The sequence below is a fragment of the Pagrus pagrus genome, assembly GCF_965226575.1.
Source record: "Pagrus pagrus genome assembly, chromosome: 17".
Classification (NCBI taxonomy): Eukaryota; Metazoa; Chordata; class Actinopteri; order Spariformes; family Sparidae; genus Pagrus; species Pagrus pagrus.
The window spans coordinates 9,391,868-9,409,413 of NC_140201.1; the positions used below are offsets into that span (position 1 = coordinate 9,391,868).

Below are 17,546 nucleotides of genomic sequence, written 5' to 3' on the forward strand. Positions count from 1 at the left end.
ATAATCTCTCCTCTAGAGATGCAACGATTAGTTGATTCATTTATTAATCTAGGCAAATATTTCGAGCAAAAACGTCAAACATTTGCTTGTTCCAGCTTCTGAAATGTAAAGATTTGTTGCTTTTCTTTGCCATTAATGACAGTAAATGACACTTTTTCAATAATCTGTGACTTTTTATGGACTAAATGATGAATTGATTACTCGAAAACAAAAATAAACTTAATTTACAACCCTATTCTCATCTCCTCTCTGTTTTTCCTCTCCCTAAAAGGCAGCACATCCCACCACTTAAACGTACAAGTGGAAAGTGGATCTTGTGTCTTTAAGAGTTGGAAACGATCCTAAAAAAGGAGATTTCAAATTTCCCAGGACCAGCGGTTCAGGAAAGAATGTGTCATACAGACAATCCCACATGACTTTCCTACTGCTTGATGAGTCGATGCGAGTGTACACACTGATGACTCAAGCGGTACAATGAAGATAACATGAGGCCGAGCCTACTGAGCAAACAGAGGGCGGGAGAGAGAGACATTTCCTCCTGACAAAGACTCCTTAAGACTTTCTGAAATAATACAAACCGACAGATAAACTGATCTCAGTGTAATCACGAATACAGAGGAAATTAAAAAAACATGTGACAGGGCTGCTACAGTAAAACCACATAGCCACACTTCAACTGTATGCTGTCTCCACGTGCACAGGAAGCACCTGTTCCCAGCAGCCGCATTCACAACACGAGACCAAACCGAGTGAGTTACTGGCTCCTTTTCTCACACTTACTGTAGATTAAAGATCAGCCCCCCCCCCCACCCCCGAGGAAGTGTCGTAAACAGGCGTGTGACATGTCTGAAACAATAACTGGCTGACCGTAGATCTGATCACATGACCTCAAAATTACGTTTGAGTCGGGGAAGTGAAAGCAGACTTCGGTGAAAGAGGTTACTTCAATGACGTGTTTGCCTCTGACTTCACACCGACTTGAGAAGAAGAAGGTGCTGTGTGTGTGTTTGTGTGCTCCTAGCCTGCCACAAAAAGCCTACTGTGTCATTTCAGCCAATCTGAAGGGTGGGGTTGGACCTGCGGTTCTGCAGCAACAGAAACACCGTACATCCTGCAAGCGTGAAAGAGCAGCAAATCTACAGGACGATACGTCAACTTCTCCCAGAGAGCCCGAGCGAGATACTGTAACATGAAGCTGGCAGGATATTGCAGGCAGATAATGCTTCCTGGCCTCGTCTTAAAGGAAACGTTCCCCCAGAAATGAAAACTCAGCCGTTGTCCAGTCACCGGAAGGTCGGGTTAAGTTTCATCATCCACGAAACATTTCTGGGGCTTTGCAGGAAAACACTGTTGCAGGATTCTCCTAAAAGAAACTGCAGTAGATGGCGACTTGTCTTTAAACGTAAAAAAAACATAAAATGGCTCTATGTGGCTCTATGCGACTATGTGTTTTTGGTGTGAAGCTCCAGAAAATGTTTTGCGGGACTACGAAACTTCACACGACTTTCCATCGACATCGGCGTGAGCAGACGTTGTAATTTTTTTGAGTGGAACGCATCCTTTAATCGAGACAGTCCCAAATGCAAACAAACAAAATACCATCCTCCAGACTAAACTAAACTCGACAGAGCAATGTGAAGCGCTTCCCGGCAGACTGACGAGGTGTTTTGAAGTGAATCAGCACTGATGGGGGGGTGGATAGTGACTCCATGCCTGACTGCTGCTGCTGCTGCTGGTGTTGGTGGTGGTGGGAGGAAGGTGGTTGAGCCAGAGTAATTATATCATTAGAGCAGCTCCTCTAAAAGAGCATGTCATTTAAACCCAGGAGGCGGGCCATGGAAAGGGATGAATGGTAGTAATTGTCACCCAGGGCTACATATAATTGCAGAGAGGAGGGAGGGGAGGGGAGGGGAGGGGGGAGAGGATTAGGAGCAGTCAAAGCCACTTGGTGCCGCTGGGACTTGATGAAGGTAAAACCCCTGTCTTCCTCAAGGTTCACATCAAAGATGGGAGATAAGCCATTTAAAGAGGGGGGTTACAACAGGTGATGCCCTCCTGCGAGAGCGTAAACAGCGATTAATTGACGTTTCGAGGGGAAAAGGCAGGATGAGTAATGGTGCTGGCGAGAAGAGGGCTCGTGAGATGAGTGAGGCTGAATAACGTGCGCACTTGGGCATTTCCTGGTGTTTTAATTAAAAGCGACGTCATATAAGTACAGTCTGTGCTCCTGAAGGAGTTTATGTGATTTTTTAAAGCGCTCGGTACAGCTTTTTTTTTTTTTTTTTTAACAAACCCTCCTCTCATGTCATGTAGCAAACTTTTTTTTAAATAAAGTTTAGAAGTTGAAGACTCACCCGCCTCCTCGAGCACGATACTACCAAAGAGTATCGTTCCACACCAGAAAGCGGAAAACCGAAGTAGCTCCATTGAGAAACGGCCTGTAAACTCCTCTCTTTCTCATTAATTTACCGACGACGAGACAACGGGTTAATGTATCCACACACACCGGCGCGGACTTCGCTCTGTCCGCCTGTTGCTCCCCCCCTCTCTGTCTCTCTCTCTCTCTCCAAAAAACGCCTTCACAGCTCCGGGTAGAAGACGCAGAGTAAACACAGCAGGCAGGACTTGCCCTATATGCACTTTTCATGAAACAGGAAATCTTCAGAGGGGTTGGACAGCTTTTTTTTTTCTCTTTCTTCTTCTTCTTCTTCTTCTACTCCTCAGGCGTGCTCATGTGGCTTGGTCTTGAAGCATGTCATTAAAGAGGCTGAGACCCAGCAGAGCAGGACTTGAAATGACATGTCTCCAAAATAGCTCAAACCAGAAGCTTCACCTTATTATTTTTTTGTACTACATGCAAACAGTCTGATTTCACTTCAAAGCAGTCGCACCTTCTTTAAAGATCTTATTCAGAGCTGTCAACGCCGCTCCTGTTTTGATTCTGAAACTCATTTTAGTGTCCAAACCGAGTCACTAAATTACATTTTCTGTCCGCCTCATGTTTTTCTGAGCTCTCAGTTAATCAAGGGGATGACATTTACTCCATATCTCCCAGTGTTGGGTTTTTATTGAAGACGCACCGAGGTTAAGTCCACTCTAACGGCCATAAATTACCAGACTATTGCGGGGGCTTCGCCGACATGTGTTTTTTTTTCGCTCCGCATACTCCAGGCGTGATGTCAGGTTTCAGTCCTGACCCTGTGACCCCGGAGCTGAAAACCTCCCCACACAGGACGTCTACTCCTTCTTACACCATCGCTTCACTGAGCTTTATTAGCAGCTCTTGTGTTGCCTTCGCTGAGCCTGTGAGTGCAGTGCAGAGCTGCTCCTTACAACCTCAGAACCTGCCTTAATATCATCATGTTTTTAAGCTGTGTGCAGTATTAAAGTACATTATGTAACTTTTGTACCTTTAAAATAACAGATTCAAACTCATGTTGATGGTACAGTGTCTTGTAACAGGGTGAACGGTGTCTCTGTCGCTTGTTTCTGCACCGTGTAGCCTCAGTGGGAGGGCAGGATCACAGCGTTACACAGGTTTACTTCAACGTACAAGTTTTCAACACAACATTGTTATGATGTGACGAGTTTTGTTTGTAGTTAACGCAACTACATCACGTCTGACAAACTGTTACAGACCTGGGATTTGTATTTACAACAGCGGTGTTGCACTCAGAGACTGTAGGGGGCGCCAAATCGCACAAAATGCCAATTTCTACATAATGTTGCTTTAAAGGGATGGGTCACCCCAATACCAAAAATACATATTTTTTTTTCCTTACATGTAGTGATTGACAATTGAAAAAAACACTATGTGGACACAGGTCCTAAGATAATCTACAAACCTTGTTGTGAGCAGTTTAACGAAGGAAGTATTTTCTTTCTACCAAACTACACCCACCGACCACATCGCTGCACGGTCGGAGGCTAACTCATGGAAAAGAGGCTTAGCAGGGAATGAAAACATTAATGAAGTCCTCCTTGGCTGAGTTTTAACAGCTAGCCTAGTTAGCTAGCTTCTCATCCATGAGTAAGTGCCATGACTGTATTATAGACCCGGATATGATGGTGCTGCTCAGCCTTGTTTCCAGTTTTGCCCAGTGGCCACTTGTGGTATTGCACCATCGACCAGACACCTGGAACCGCAAACAACATCAATTATGACTCTTTCTGTTATGAATTTTTGATTCATTAAGGTTTTATATTTGTAAAACTCTACCACTGCATCACACATAAGCTTACTTGTCTTTTTTTAAAGATGCTATTTCAATGTGTACGCATGTAATGAATCTAAAATGCATCTTTGATTCTGTCATATCTTATTAATAACAAAACTTTCACTAAAGAAATGACAGCTTGTGTTTACCCCAGGCTAGCAGTTAGCCTGAGATGCACTGTTGTGTAGATTTCAAAGACACTGGCAACACTACACAGTACGTAATAAGCGGTCGGACCAACATGTTTAAATAAACATCTGTAAATGTTACAGTTACGCCTGAGAATGACAACACAATTAAACAAGTTAGCCGATGTCACATATCTCCGCAATACAAATCAACCGCCCGTTTTTTACCCGGAAGTGACAACGTCGCTGAAAAATAAGTACTTTTGATTTTGTGGGCAACTGGCCCTTTAAACAGGAAATGATAATATCTAATTCAGCATACTTTTAATGGGGCTAATTAGACAAAATGTAAACAAAAGTACGGGCTAAAAACAGGCCTCACTTGTCTCAATTCTGTCTCAGAGGAAGCTCAGTTTCAGACTTTAAAACCACCAGTCTACATGTTTGGGAGCGATCTGGTTTCGGACATTTCACTGACCTGGTTTTACTTTTGGCTCTGGGTGGGGGCGTAGGCGGTTGGGCGTGTGTTTGTTCAAGCCTTTGCGCCAGGCAGCCGTTCAGCACTGCGAGATGGGGTCCAAGCCACAAGGTGGAGATCCGACAGCGCTGTGAGCCCAAAAAGGCCGGTCCCCTACTGACCTCAGCACATGTGGGCTCCCAGAGGGTCACAACATCCTGCTCACTGACCACAACACCCAAACAAACTCTTTTATGACTTTATCTGCTTCATTTCAACAGGAAACACACACTCCTATGAGCCCAGAAAGACTTATTTAAACATGATCTATTTTAGCGTTGCTTCATGAGCTTCTTTCACTGTTACTTTTAGCTTTCCTCCTGCACAAGTTCCTCAGTGTTCCTTTGAACAGTTTTTTCACTTCATTGCACAAACACAGATAAACAAGCGGCAGGCAAACATCCTGAGTGGTATTATGCTCAGTAGCAGGTGCTTGCTGCCGTTCCTGTAAACGGCTCTGGTCGAGTGGAAAGGTAAACAGTGCAACCTGATGACAAATCTCTGGATGCCTTGAGATAACACAGACGACGGCAAACAAGCGGCGCGATGCAGCACATTACAGAGGCGTTCCGAGGTGTCAGTCAAGGCACCTTTCTCTGCAGCTCTTCAGGAAAAGAAGTGGTAACACAAGTGAAGTGTTTCTCCCACACACTGGATTATATGCATACGGGCCTATCATATGCACATTTCTTATAAGATCTCTCCCCCGCACCGAGTGCCAACTGGAGGTGCGCCACAAAACGAGAGGGCGCTCAGGGATATTGAATCATCAGTCAGAAACTAAGCTGAGGTGCAGGAAGTATCAAAAGTTAGAAAGATGCTGAATTGCTGTTAGAAACAGTGAATTTTTGGCTGTTACTGTAAGAGTGATACTTGACAGTTCAGCTCTGAATGAACTTACTCCAGACGATGTGTTGACCAGGCTTGATTTCAGCTTTCTGAGAGTCTTTTGTGTCGAGGTGCTCGATTAGAAAGATTATTTTAGTTTGAAGGTGCATGGTGCTTCAGCAATTCTTCAGTTTTGTTCAGTTCATGCATTACACATCGTATTCTTGATACCTAAAATGATACCTGGCAGCACATTACACAAGGGATGCCTCTTCCGCCTTTTTTACAGGAGACCGTAAAAACTCAGCATAATATTTTCACGGTAAAAAAACTAATTTTATCACAGGCTCCTTCATGTTATTTATAGTATCGCAGACTGTATTTTTACCTCTGCCAACGAGGTTGCTGTGATGTTTTCACCCATGTCCATTTGTTGGTTGGTTGGTTTGTCAGCAGGATTACACAAAAACTACTGAATGGATTTCTAACAAACTTGGATGAAGGATGGATATCAGCCCAGGTGTTTTTTTGAGATTTTTGTTTATTTCTCAGGGAATAATGCATTATTGCATGATATATTTAGGTGGCTGTTATCTATGAGTGAGCACAATTTGATGCGGATCCACAAAAAATCTGGATCTAGCGGATTTAAAGATGTACAAATGCATCTCATGCCAAAGGAAAAACATCTTTACACACAGCTCAGGTGTGTGTGTGTGCACAGCGGAGAGAGATGTAGTACAACTCGCAAATTGCTTGTGAGAATAGTGGCACAAAACAATCAGGTAATTCAAAGTCACCGCCTCGTTCAGTTACATCGCACATGATTAAGAGGTCCGCCTACGCAACTGGAATACGAAATGTTTCACTTTTTCAGATTGTGGAAGCATTTTTTTTTCTCAATCACAGTACGTGTTTTGGATGTCAGTCTGTCAGGTGGAAGTGCCTCAGGATGTGCCTCTTCAATCGTTCAGAAACCACTTCCACCCCAGAGTTCACCTCATCCCTCACAGTATTACAGTAAGATACAGTATGGTGTAGCTTTTAACTGTCAGAAAGTCATGACATATTTATGGTAAAGTGAGGTCACTTCATGTTTTGCACTCTAGAGGGTGCTTTATCGTGTTTTATCTACCATAGGGACGTCCAAGAGGGCACTTTTGCAGCACAATGAGCTCCAACAGTGATAAAATGGGTCCCAAGAAGAAGAAATATTCTTCCAAATTTTACTCAACTCGGTGCAAGACTTTCCTCGTCAATGGCATTTGCCCCCTGGCTTACTTTCTCATCCTCTTGCCCGCATGCTAACATGCTAACATTAAGCATACCAACATGCATAACATTTGCTAACATGCTACGTTTGTAAATGAAAGAGATTCAGGTGGTGCAAGGTGTAATTTGAAGATGATGGTGCGAGACGCTAATTAAGAGCGTCAATGTCATGGTGGGTCAGGGGATCACCAAAGTCATTAGGATTCATCCTCTGGGAACCGTGAATGCCCGTATAAAAGTTAACGCCGTGTGCTGAAAGTTACCATGAGTATTCATCCCACAGCCGCACCTTGTAAGACTTCATGAAGCGTGCATACAAAGACATCTGTATAATTTCAAACCCACCGACACGTGCAGGAGTCCAGGCCACGTAGGGAAAGGATGATACCATCAAACACAACCTCTCGTTTTCGAGTTCATTGCACGCACGTTACCTCAAATTCTGCCAAAAAGCAAAGCACTGAGGAAATCTGACTCAACATGGCTTGTATGTGGGTGCTTAGTGGTGCAGATACAGCGTCACACACAATAACCTCCCACACTCCCACACAATGAATTGGCACAGTTTTCTTGGTGCCATTGGTAAACCTAAGGAAGTCAAAATGGCCCATTCTGACAACAACAGCCTCTCTCTGTCCTCTGCTACCGCTGTGAACGGGCTTTGTCCTGCAGCATTGCTCAGACGCTGTGAAGGAAGGGAGAGTTTATCTTTAAAGCGCCAAAGGTTACAACCTTTGGTATCAGCACGCTTTTAGGGCCATTGTTCTCTGGCAGAACATCGATAGGTGTCTAAAACGGTGCCAGAGTCTGTTTTAGAAAAGAGAAGCTAACATGTGAGCAAACACTGCAGCATGTGACTCCCATCTCTGTGTGACGGGGAACATCCTGTTTCTTGGTGTGGTTCATGTGCGGAGATGTGAGGGACAGAAGTGAGGTCAGATGAGAAACACTTGTGTTTATGTACGCTGTCTCACAAAATGCCAAACTCTTGCATAAAAACAAATATTCAATCATTCTGTGGGCCCGATTATACAATCTTATCACCTGGGAAACAATTTCAAGGCAGTGCTATTAATTGAATTACATCATGAACTTACAAGTGACCCCCTCATGCTAATTTTAAAAGATCACAAAGCATCAAAAAGACGAGCGGAAACTAACAGAAAACTAAAACTACCGGGCAAAAACAGATGGAACAGGAAGAAAGAATAAAACAAAAACCCACATCTTCCTTCCTCTCCTGCTAATGTTAACCATCTCTTTCCTTAGAGCATAATGCCACACAACAACCATTTTCAGTGGCTTCAAACCACAGATTCATCCAAAGTATCTAATTGCTCCGAGGGGGATCGCGCTGAAGATATGATGGTCATGCCATTCACCAAACCCAGATTACAGGGAGCGGACTATTTAAGCAAAGAGGGGGGAAGAGTTAGTTGCCCTGCCGCCAATAAAATGTTTCAATATGAGTCCCTAATGTGGCCGAGGATACAGTTACACACAAACCCAATCAAAGTGTGCTGTGTTTTTTTGAGAGAATATCAAAAGAATTTCATGCATACTAAAAAGGAAACATGTGTATTAATGAAAGCCATGTGAATTGCGAGACTGCATTCAGACCTGCTCACAGTCAGACAGTCATGAAGTGATGACTAGTGGTGGAAAGTACTTAAAGTGGAAACAGAAATCATCTGCCCCCCTGGTGTTTCCATGCAGTCTTATTGTTGCAAAGACAACTGGATTGCTTAATTTTTTCCTCAGTGTAGGAACCACGAAACAACACAGGGCAAAACACGAGCTCGCTCTTTCATTTGGTCGATAATAGAGACGTGTAAGCAGATAGAAACGCTCCCGGGATGCCGGTCGGCCTTCAATTTCCACAGAGATTTCACACAAAATTGCACAGTAAGAGCGTGGTGTGTAGACACCGATGCTGTCATTATAGCCTGCATGTTGATTGCCATTGCATTGTGCAATCAGCAGTCACTTCATCATGATGCATCTGAGCAGAATAGTTTTGATTTATATGCTTATTGTTGTAGCTAACTATATTCGGGGGGGAATCTACTTTTATGCTTTCATACTTTTAGCTGACAGCCGTAATTATAAGGCGTTTTAGTTCATTCCAACTGTAACATTGAAGTCCTGCTTACTGTACATGTTTTATTGGTAAAATAATATATATATCTGTATATATTGCTGTCATTGGGGTCCTTCTGCATAATAAATACATTTATGTTTCATACCCAAAGCTGCACTCACAGTATCAGTCCTTCTATAATATGAACAATGAGTACAATCACTACATATTGTGAAACTTGTCTTGACAAACCCACAGAGCATGACCAGTCTTTCATTGTTTAGGTTTAACAGCTGCTACTTAACTATTTAGGTTTACTCTCTTGGCTCTCGTCAGCATTGTTTGTGGCCGCAGCCCCCCCTCTACCTCAGATAAAAAGAGTGGATGTTGCCTTTGCAGCACCAAACAGCAGGAAGTTAGGAACTAGCTGGAGGACATAGTGGAGCTGTCAGAGCCAGATATTTATATAAACAGCCAGATATTTACGTAAGAACAGTGGATATTGGGCTACATTCTGTTGAATGCTGACCTCTGTAGCTCCACACCATGAGATCCTAAATAATTTCAAAAGACGTTTACACCCCCCCTTTTTTTTGGCTGTCCCATCTACTTCAGTTGTTTAAAAGAATGGTGCAACAATGTGAAGCTCCGGGAAATGTTTCGCAATGTTCTCCGTCAGCACGGTGGTGATTAGATGATCACTGAATTTTCATTTTTGGGGCGAACTCACCCTTTAACTTTACAAGGCTGTTGAATTTGTGCGATTTCTGGTTGTTGTGGAAGCTCTGTCGTATATGTACTTCATTCAGGGTTTCGTGGAGACCAAAGCGAAGCCATGAATAGACTGAATGTTGGACTTGAGGTTCATCAGGTGGACACAAACACAACTCTAACTGCTGAGCGAGTAAAGAAGCAACTGTTTGATTTGATAATGTGTCAGTGTTGCGGTTTACAGTTTGAATTTCCCTTGTGGGGATTCATAAATGTTTATTATATCATATCTTGCTGCATAGTGGACTATAATTACAAGTACATTTACTTAACTACTTTACTTGAGTACAAATCTGAGGTACCTGTCCTTTATTTGGGTATTTTCTTTATTATGTAACGTTATAGATCTACCTCACTACATACAGTTTACATTGTTCTTTTAGCTTCCTCAGCTTCAGGGCCCTGCTGTTGTGCACGTTAGCTCACCGTAACGCCGTCATGATTTACTGGGACACTTGAACAGAACAAACACATTGTTAATGTTGCTGGCGACACCTGCGTGTTCCTGCTGTGACAAGTCAGAATATCTGCTGGGGAAAAGGGCCTTCACCTTTTCCCAGGTCACCTGCCAAGAACGGTTTACATGTTTAGAGAGTAACATGTTTGTACGTGCGCATTAAAAACTGTTGAATTTTTTAAATCTCTCTCTAATAATATCACGCTTCTTTACCTACTGCCGCCCTCTAATTGGTAAATGCGAGGGGCTGCCAATATCAAGCTTTAGAAGTGAAAATGCGGCTCACTGAAGGTTGTAATACGCAAACAGCATCCACTCGTTTACAGTTGGCTCATTGTGGGGGGTGCAGCCTGGTGACGGAGGAGACGGGCGCAATGCAAAGAAAACTCGACTCGCAACGACATGCAAGAGGCCGCACTCCAAATACGCTGAGCGAGCGAGCCCAGTGATCATGGTTTCCCAAGAAACCCACTTCTGATAAACATTCAACATCAGAGCGTTTGAAGGGTAAGTCCTCCCTGGTCTCAGCAGCCGCATGCGTATTTACAAACATCTGCAGATTCCCCCTGATGAGACCAGAGATCCTGCTTTGTACTTCCCATGGGAAAGGCTGCGCGGAGATGGGGATTAAACAACATTCCACAGTAAAAAAAAAAAAAAAAAAAAATGGTAGCAGACAATATATTAATGTCGCACAAAGAGCCCCCTGTACCCACAGGGGCCCCTATGGAGCCAAGGGGATTCTCTTAAAAGAGCAGGGACTTAATTAGAGAGTATTAAAACAACAGTTAGAAGATATCAAAGGCAAAGTTGGAGTAAAGAATTAGCTTGATGTGACGTATGTCCTGTTATTTAGGGAGTTTATCACACAGATAATGAATGCATCTGAAGGCACTCAACACTGATATTTTAACTATTTTTCTCATTCTCTCAATCTTAATCCAATGATGACAGCTGCGTCTGAATAATTATAGATTGAAGGAAAGTTTTAACATCCTGTGATCTAACGTTTCAGATGCTGTTTGAGTAACTCTTTTTTTTTTTTTAACCCTACCAGCGTTAACGTAACTTCCAAGGGATTTAAGTATGTTTGCTTGATAAATATCAGCAGAAATCCTCCAAAAACCAATCCAGTAATGACTGATGCAGCCTGCAGCCTCACTGAGAACCAGTTCCCAGCACTGCTGTGGGCTTGAGTCCACCTCCAGGCTCCTCCCCGAACTTTTTGGTCACTCCACTGCGTATTGTCCAGTAAAATAACCCATTAACCCAGTAAAGATCACATGAATTACAAATGATCTGCTCTGAGCGATCCACCAGTCAGCATCATGCAGCTGTGTGAGCTATAAGCTGAAAGCATGAGCTGTAGATTGGGGGCAACTCGACGAGCCCCCAGCTCAACGCTTCCTCTGACTGCAGTGCAGAGTGGGTTGAGGCCAGTGGGTACATGTTGGGTGTGCCAGCACAGGAAGCAGCACTCATCCTGTGCCACCTTCTGCTCTTGTTCCAGGCAGGAAATACCACCATGACCCGACACTGATAAGGACAAGGAGCTGAACCACGGCCACGCGGTAAACCATGCCAGACAATAGAGGAACCATATACTCTGTGTTTATGTATGTGTGGGAGAGAGGATGGGAAAGGGAGATTGGTTGTAACGGGAAAATAAAGAAAAGGAGATTTGTTTTTTTTTATAATATAGTAACACTTTACTCCAAAGGCCCAATGTGGAGGATTTAGTGACATCTACTGGTGAGGCTGCAGATTGCAACCAACTGCACAGCCCTTTTCTCTCTGGTGTTTGGTTTGTTTAGGGCTACTGTAAAAAAACATGGTGGTGCAACATGGCTGCCTGCTTAGAAGAAGACCCCGCTCCCTCTGTAGATATAAAGGGCTCAATCTAAGGTAATGAAAACACAACAAGTCATAGTTTCAGATGATTATACGCTAATGAAAACATAGTTATGAATAGTATATTCTATATCTGTCCCTAAATCCTACACGCTGGATTTTTAACCTAAGGTACAGGGAGCAGGCAGTTAGCTTAGCTTAGCACAAAGACTGGAAACAAGTGGAAACAGCTAGCCTTAAATATTTTGCCGTTTTATTGTAATATATCACAACATATATGTTAGTTAGTTAGTTTCATTTATTGTCCACAATGTGGAAATTTGTCTTTGGTCTCATAAGAAAACAACAAGCAGGACGACAACAACAACAACACTTACACACAAACATCTTCAGGGCAAAAAGCAGGACAACAGTGGCAGTTACATTAGAAACGCATCAACGGGACATGGTGTTCAAATGGCATTAGGGATGAAGGAATTTTTAAAAATATTACGATTTGCCCTTGGTACTTTGTATCGTCTACCAGAGGGAAGAAGTTCAAACTCCCTATTGAGTGGGTGAGAGGGATCGTTTGCTATTTTGACAGCTTTTTTCCTAAGCACTTCCTCATACAGTACATACAACTTAATTGTTTCTGTCTCTTCCCTATAATTTTGAGGCTAGGTTTACTATTCTCTGAAGCTTGCTTCTTCCTTTTATGTTTAGATTACCGTACCACATTGCCATGTTAAAAGTTAAGATGCCCTCTATCAGGTTCTTATAAACTGTTTCCATAATATGCTTGCTCACTCTAAAGGAGTTGAGCTTGCGTAGTAGGTGGAGACGTTGATTACAGGATGCAATATACATATGCAATATGTTTAACACAACGTATGCAAAATAAACCAAAATCAGGTTTAAAATAGTTTTTAAATGTGTTTTAAAAACTCATAGAGGACATGTTAAAGGGTAACTCCACCTATTTTACACGTTAAATTGTGTTTACAGGTTTACTGCATATGTGAAAAAGTAGCATGAAGCCTAAATTGCTTCCATTGATGTCATTCAGTGGCTAAGTTGCATTGTGGGTGATGTAGGCGGCAGGTTTTGGAAAGAAAGAAAGAGGAATGTGTGGAATAAAAAGGCGATATGTCTGGTTCTGCTGTACTGATTTTGAAAACTGGTTTTCCAACAGTTTTTTATTCAAAAACTAGCGCCTACGTTACCCACAATGCAACTTAGCCACTAAGTGACATCTTTGGCGGCATTCAATCAGATTACTTGCAGCTTCCTCTGGAGCCACAAAAGGCTCTACACTACTTTTTTCACATATGCAGTAGTACTCTCCAAGACGTTACTGTGTAAAATTGGTGGAGTTATCCTTTAATCTTTAAGGTTCATTACTGACTTTCGCAGTTAAACAAAACATTTTCATGGATTAGATGTTTTTCAGAACTTTCAGCGCCATCTTGTGGCTTTCATCTGCTGATAGTTTGTCAAAGAGGGTGAAGCAGCATTTATTAAAAAAGTAAATATATTCATTACGACTGTTTTATATCAGAGCATTGGTTATTGACAAATACATTAATATACACTTAATCTGCTTACAAGAACATTATTGTGTGTTATAAAGCATTTGTTGTTTGTCAAGCATTAAACACGTGCTGTATGAATATAGTGGGCGTAACGATAAAGTGTCACTGAAACCCTTCATGTCCCAATATTAACACACAATACATTCAGACCCTTGTCCACATGTGTTTAACATCACCGACATTAACTAAGTCATGCTCTTGGCCTGGCGAGAAGTATGTCAAACATTTTTCAGATGCAGTCGAAATGCATAACGGTGACGTCAACACAAATGGATTTAATTTAACGCCTCGTTCCACGAGCTCTTCCTCGGCCAAAAACACTCATTTCTCCCTCGCCGGTTTGTACATTTACCGTGACTGTGAACATGCTTTTATTTTCAGCCCCTCCATGGAAAGCGAGGCTCTGCTCAGCTCTTGTGGATGACTTTGATCATGGAAAACCTGCTCGCAATTTCCTCCCATTGAGCAAAGTGTGCACAACACAGAGTGAGTTTGAATCTCTGTATGTTGCCTCGTAGCCTGTGCGTCAACACAGCATGCAAATGACAAGAAAATTACAGCCCTCTTCTACTGAAGCCATCGCGGGCTTTCTTCACAACATCCACTGTATTGCTGCAGCATACAGTGCAGCTAATGAGGCTCAGAACAGGCTGCTGATGGGATATCATAAAATATTCTCCAGCGAACACAAGCCGCGCAGATATACAGATGTCGAGCCTGAATACTGATGTCTGTTGAATGCACCCAGATAAAATGATTGTAACGTTTAGACTAAGGCGTCGATTTCACATGTACTCATCAGATCTAATGAAGTTCATTCTGGCTGCTGGAGCCCGAACACCTCTTACTCTTTGCCAGATCCCAGTGTGCTTATCCAAACAGAGCGACTGCCAGCTTTCTCGCTGCGAGGAATTTCCTTACAGAGCGCTCCCACCACCTCCCCTGACATGGAGAAGATTTAGATGTCTCAGGAAATCAGACTTTAGAGCTAGGGTTTTTATTTACTGATTCATTTGAATTTCCAAACTGAAATATGTTTCTCCTCCCCGGCAATTTGGCCAAGTGATTATGTTGTTCCAATCAAAATCTCACTCGTCCAAGAACAACGTTGAGCAACAGTTTCTCGAGAGGCCGGACGCCAGCTCAAAGCCAAAGTAGAAATCAACGAAACTTACCAGATTCTAGCTTCAAAACGCCATCTTTCTCTGTTTACTTTTGCATCTGGTCACATCTGTGAACGAGGAACACAGAGGAGAGAAAAAGACAAGAGTGTTTACCACATTGTAAAAAACCGCGTCTTACAGCATAATCAGCTGCTGAACGCACAGTACCAACACTGTCAGAGATGTGTTGGCCTTTGTTGGTGCGGATAACAGAGCTGGTCTCTTCTCTCTCTCAAGCCGTTTTCTGTCACATCGCCTTTAAAGATAAGAACTTGGGGTGTTTTAAATCTTTCAGATGGGTGCTGAGATATCAAGAAAGAGTATTCATGACCTCTTTTTTTTTTTTTCTTTTTAGACGCAAGATTAAGAAATCCACGGCTCGATTGGAGGAATTCAAACTGTCCATGTATTACATTGCAGTTGCAACATTTACATGTCTCTGTCAGACCTCAGAGCAGACCAGCTCTCAGCCATAATAGATTAGCAAAGGAGGGTTGCCGTAAATGTGCTTTCAGTGTGCTAAGATTAAATCCTGAGTGGGAGTAGGCAGAGCCGTCCACGGCGATGCATTCAGGACTATATATTCTGGCATAATGTGCTCTACATCACAGCCCATTTTCTCCACAGCAGCCCATTTTCATGCACGGCGGCCCTGTCCTAAAAATCTGCAGCGGAAATGGACCACACTGCGTCTATTTCCAGGACAGCCTCCGCGGCGCAGCCTCATTAAAATGCATTGCCGTTATGGCTCAACTTATACCTCAAGTTGCTGCCTAAGCTCTTTGTTTTAAGTGCAGCTGCCAGGTGAGGGGGAATTTTCCCCCTCGCTGCGGGATGGTGGTAACCTCAGCACATTTACAGGCACATGAGGTGAAAAGGTCAAACGTTTCTAATCTGATAAGGGCGAGAGAGAGAAAGGGAGAGTGTGTGTGTGTGAACACGTCTGCTTTATCTGACCACTGGCCAGACTACAAGAACAATGATAGTGGTGGCTGTGTGTTGCAGGATTGCTGCATTGTGCTCACAGGAAAACCGCTGCTGCTACTGTAGGCCGTTGCCGTACAGAGGAAAGAGTGTGGTCACCTGAAATCAGCCACAAAATTACAGCTCAGTTTCAATGACCGGACTTTTCAATGGGCCTATTGTGTCTGAGACAATTTGTGGTGTGCTGGAAAAGGAAAGTTTAGCGACAAAGTATGTAAAATATTTCGAAAGAATAGTTTGCATGACTGTAAATCATAATCTCCTGATTTAGAGCCAGACAGCTACATATAAACAGACATGGCTGGGGTGAGTCCAACACTTCCACATACAAGGTCTCCAGATAAATATCAATAAATGATAAACTCGCTTTAACATTACCATGGCCTCACCTTTTAAACCACTCGCTGGGATTCACTTCAAACAGGGAATCTTCTTTCAGATGACATTTAGACAGAAAATAACATTTGTAGTGGTGCATTTTGGTCGGACGTCATCTTAAACGCCCTCCGCTCAAGATCAGAGGTGCAATAGTGCAGAAGAAGAAGAAGAAATTCTTGTTGAAAAAAATAAGGAAACTGACAATCTCACAATGGTTGTAACTTTGGGAAAACAGAATTTGACATTCACGTCCACTTGATGAAAAAAAGATCAGCCAGGCAGGTGGAGGTAAGAGGCTTGACGGGATTTGAACCTTTTCTCCGAGGAACTATTTTCTTTGATCTTTGCTCATTTACTTGTCATTTCTTAAATCGAGTGCAGCACTTTGAATGCCTTTGAGAAGAAACTGTTTAAAGCTCTCATGTCTGATCATTAAATAGGAAACTACAGCATATAGCATATACAGCATATACTGTAGGAATAATAATCTGGCTCATAACTGTGTTGAAACCACAGTTTGTTGTTAAGATTAAACGAACAAGCTATAGAGTTTTAATTAGCGAGCTTTAGACGCTGTTTCAAGTCTTTATGCGAAGCTAAGCTAACTGTTGAGTGTAGCTTTATATTTAACGAGCAGACATGAGAGTGGTATCGATCTTCTCATTTTCCCGCCGCAATTGGCTTTTTTTATACACATGAACTAAAGTTTGATCATGTGAAAATATAACAATGCTACATTTGAGTGGGACATTTTCACAAGTGATTGGCTTTTTCACATATGAAGGAAAAATCCCATCAGTAATGTGAATGACATGTGTTCATACACGACTGTCTTTTTTCCACATGTTCTTTTCAGGAATACATAAACCATCACCGTCAGAGATTAGATTATGTTACAGATGTTTATAATCTCTCCTTGTTTTTTCCGTGTCTTTTTCCTCCAGCAGTGGCACACAAATCCAGAAAGACGATATATTTTAACTTTTATAGACGCTGAAACTCATCCAGCACTCATCTTTCATCTAACTCCAGATGTTCCGACTGGAACAGCTCAACCATCAGGGATATTATTTACACAGTCTTCCCATCACTCACTCTTTTCTGTCTTTTAATTCCTCCGGAAATCCTTCTGTACATTCGTGGAAAAGCAGCAAGGAATGCCCTGGCTCTCTAATGCAGCATGATTAGCCGCAGCCGAGCCCGTCGCCTGCTCGCTGCCAGCTCCAGCTCCGGCCTGCACGTCTCAATCTTCACGACTGTGTACACTTGTTGTCCAGCTGGAGCTATGGCAACGGTTCTGCTGGACCTCTGCTATGATATCTGGAG

The 17,546-nt window shown here is 42.7% G+C and overlaps 1 protein-coding gene across 4 annotated transcripts in view; it reads right to left on the minus strand.

Annotated features, from left to right (window-relative positions):
- LOC311272757 (TGF-beta receptor type-2-like) overlaps window positions 1–17,330 on the minus strand; it is a 38,881-nt gene extending 21,551 nt beyond the window's left edge. Inside the window, exons 1-2 of one of the 4 annotated variants that reach the window (XM_084379403.1) lie at window positions 17,316–17,330; window positions 14,871–14,926 (exon numbers count right to left, since the gene is read on the minus strand). Coding sequence is in view for 1 of the 4 variants with exons in the window: in XM_084379400.1 (XP_084235526.1) it covers window positions 2,355–2,427 (73 nt within the window). In the remaining 3 variants the exon portion in view is untranslated. Of the gene's footprint in view, window positions 1–1,040; window positions 1,166–2,354; window positions 2,693–14,870; window positions 14,955–17,315 lie in introns of those variants that run through there. The other 3 variants (XM_084379402.1, XM_084379400.1, XM_084379401.1) reach the window with 3 other exon arrangements.
- Window positions 17,331–17,546: the final 216 nt, after the last annotated feature.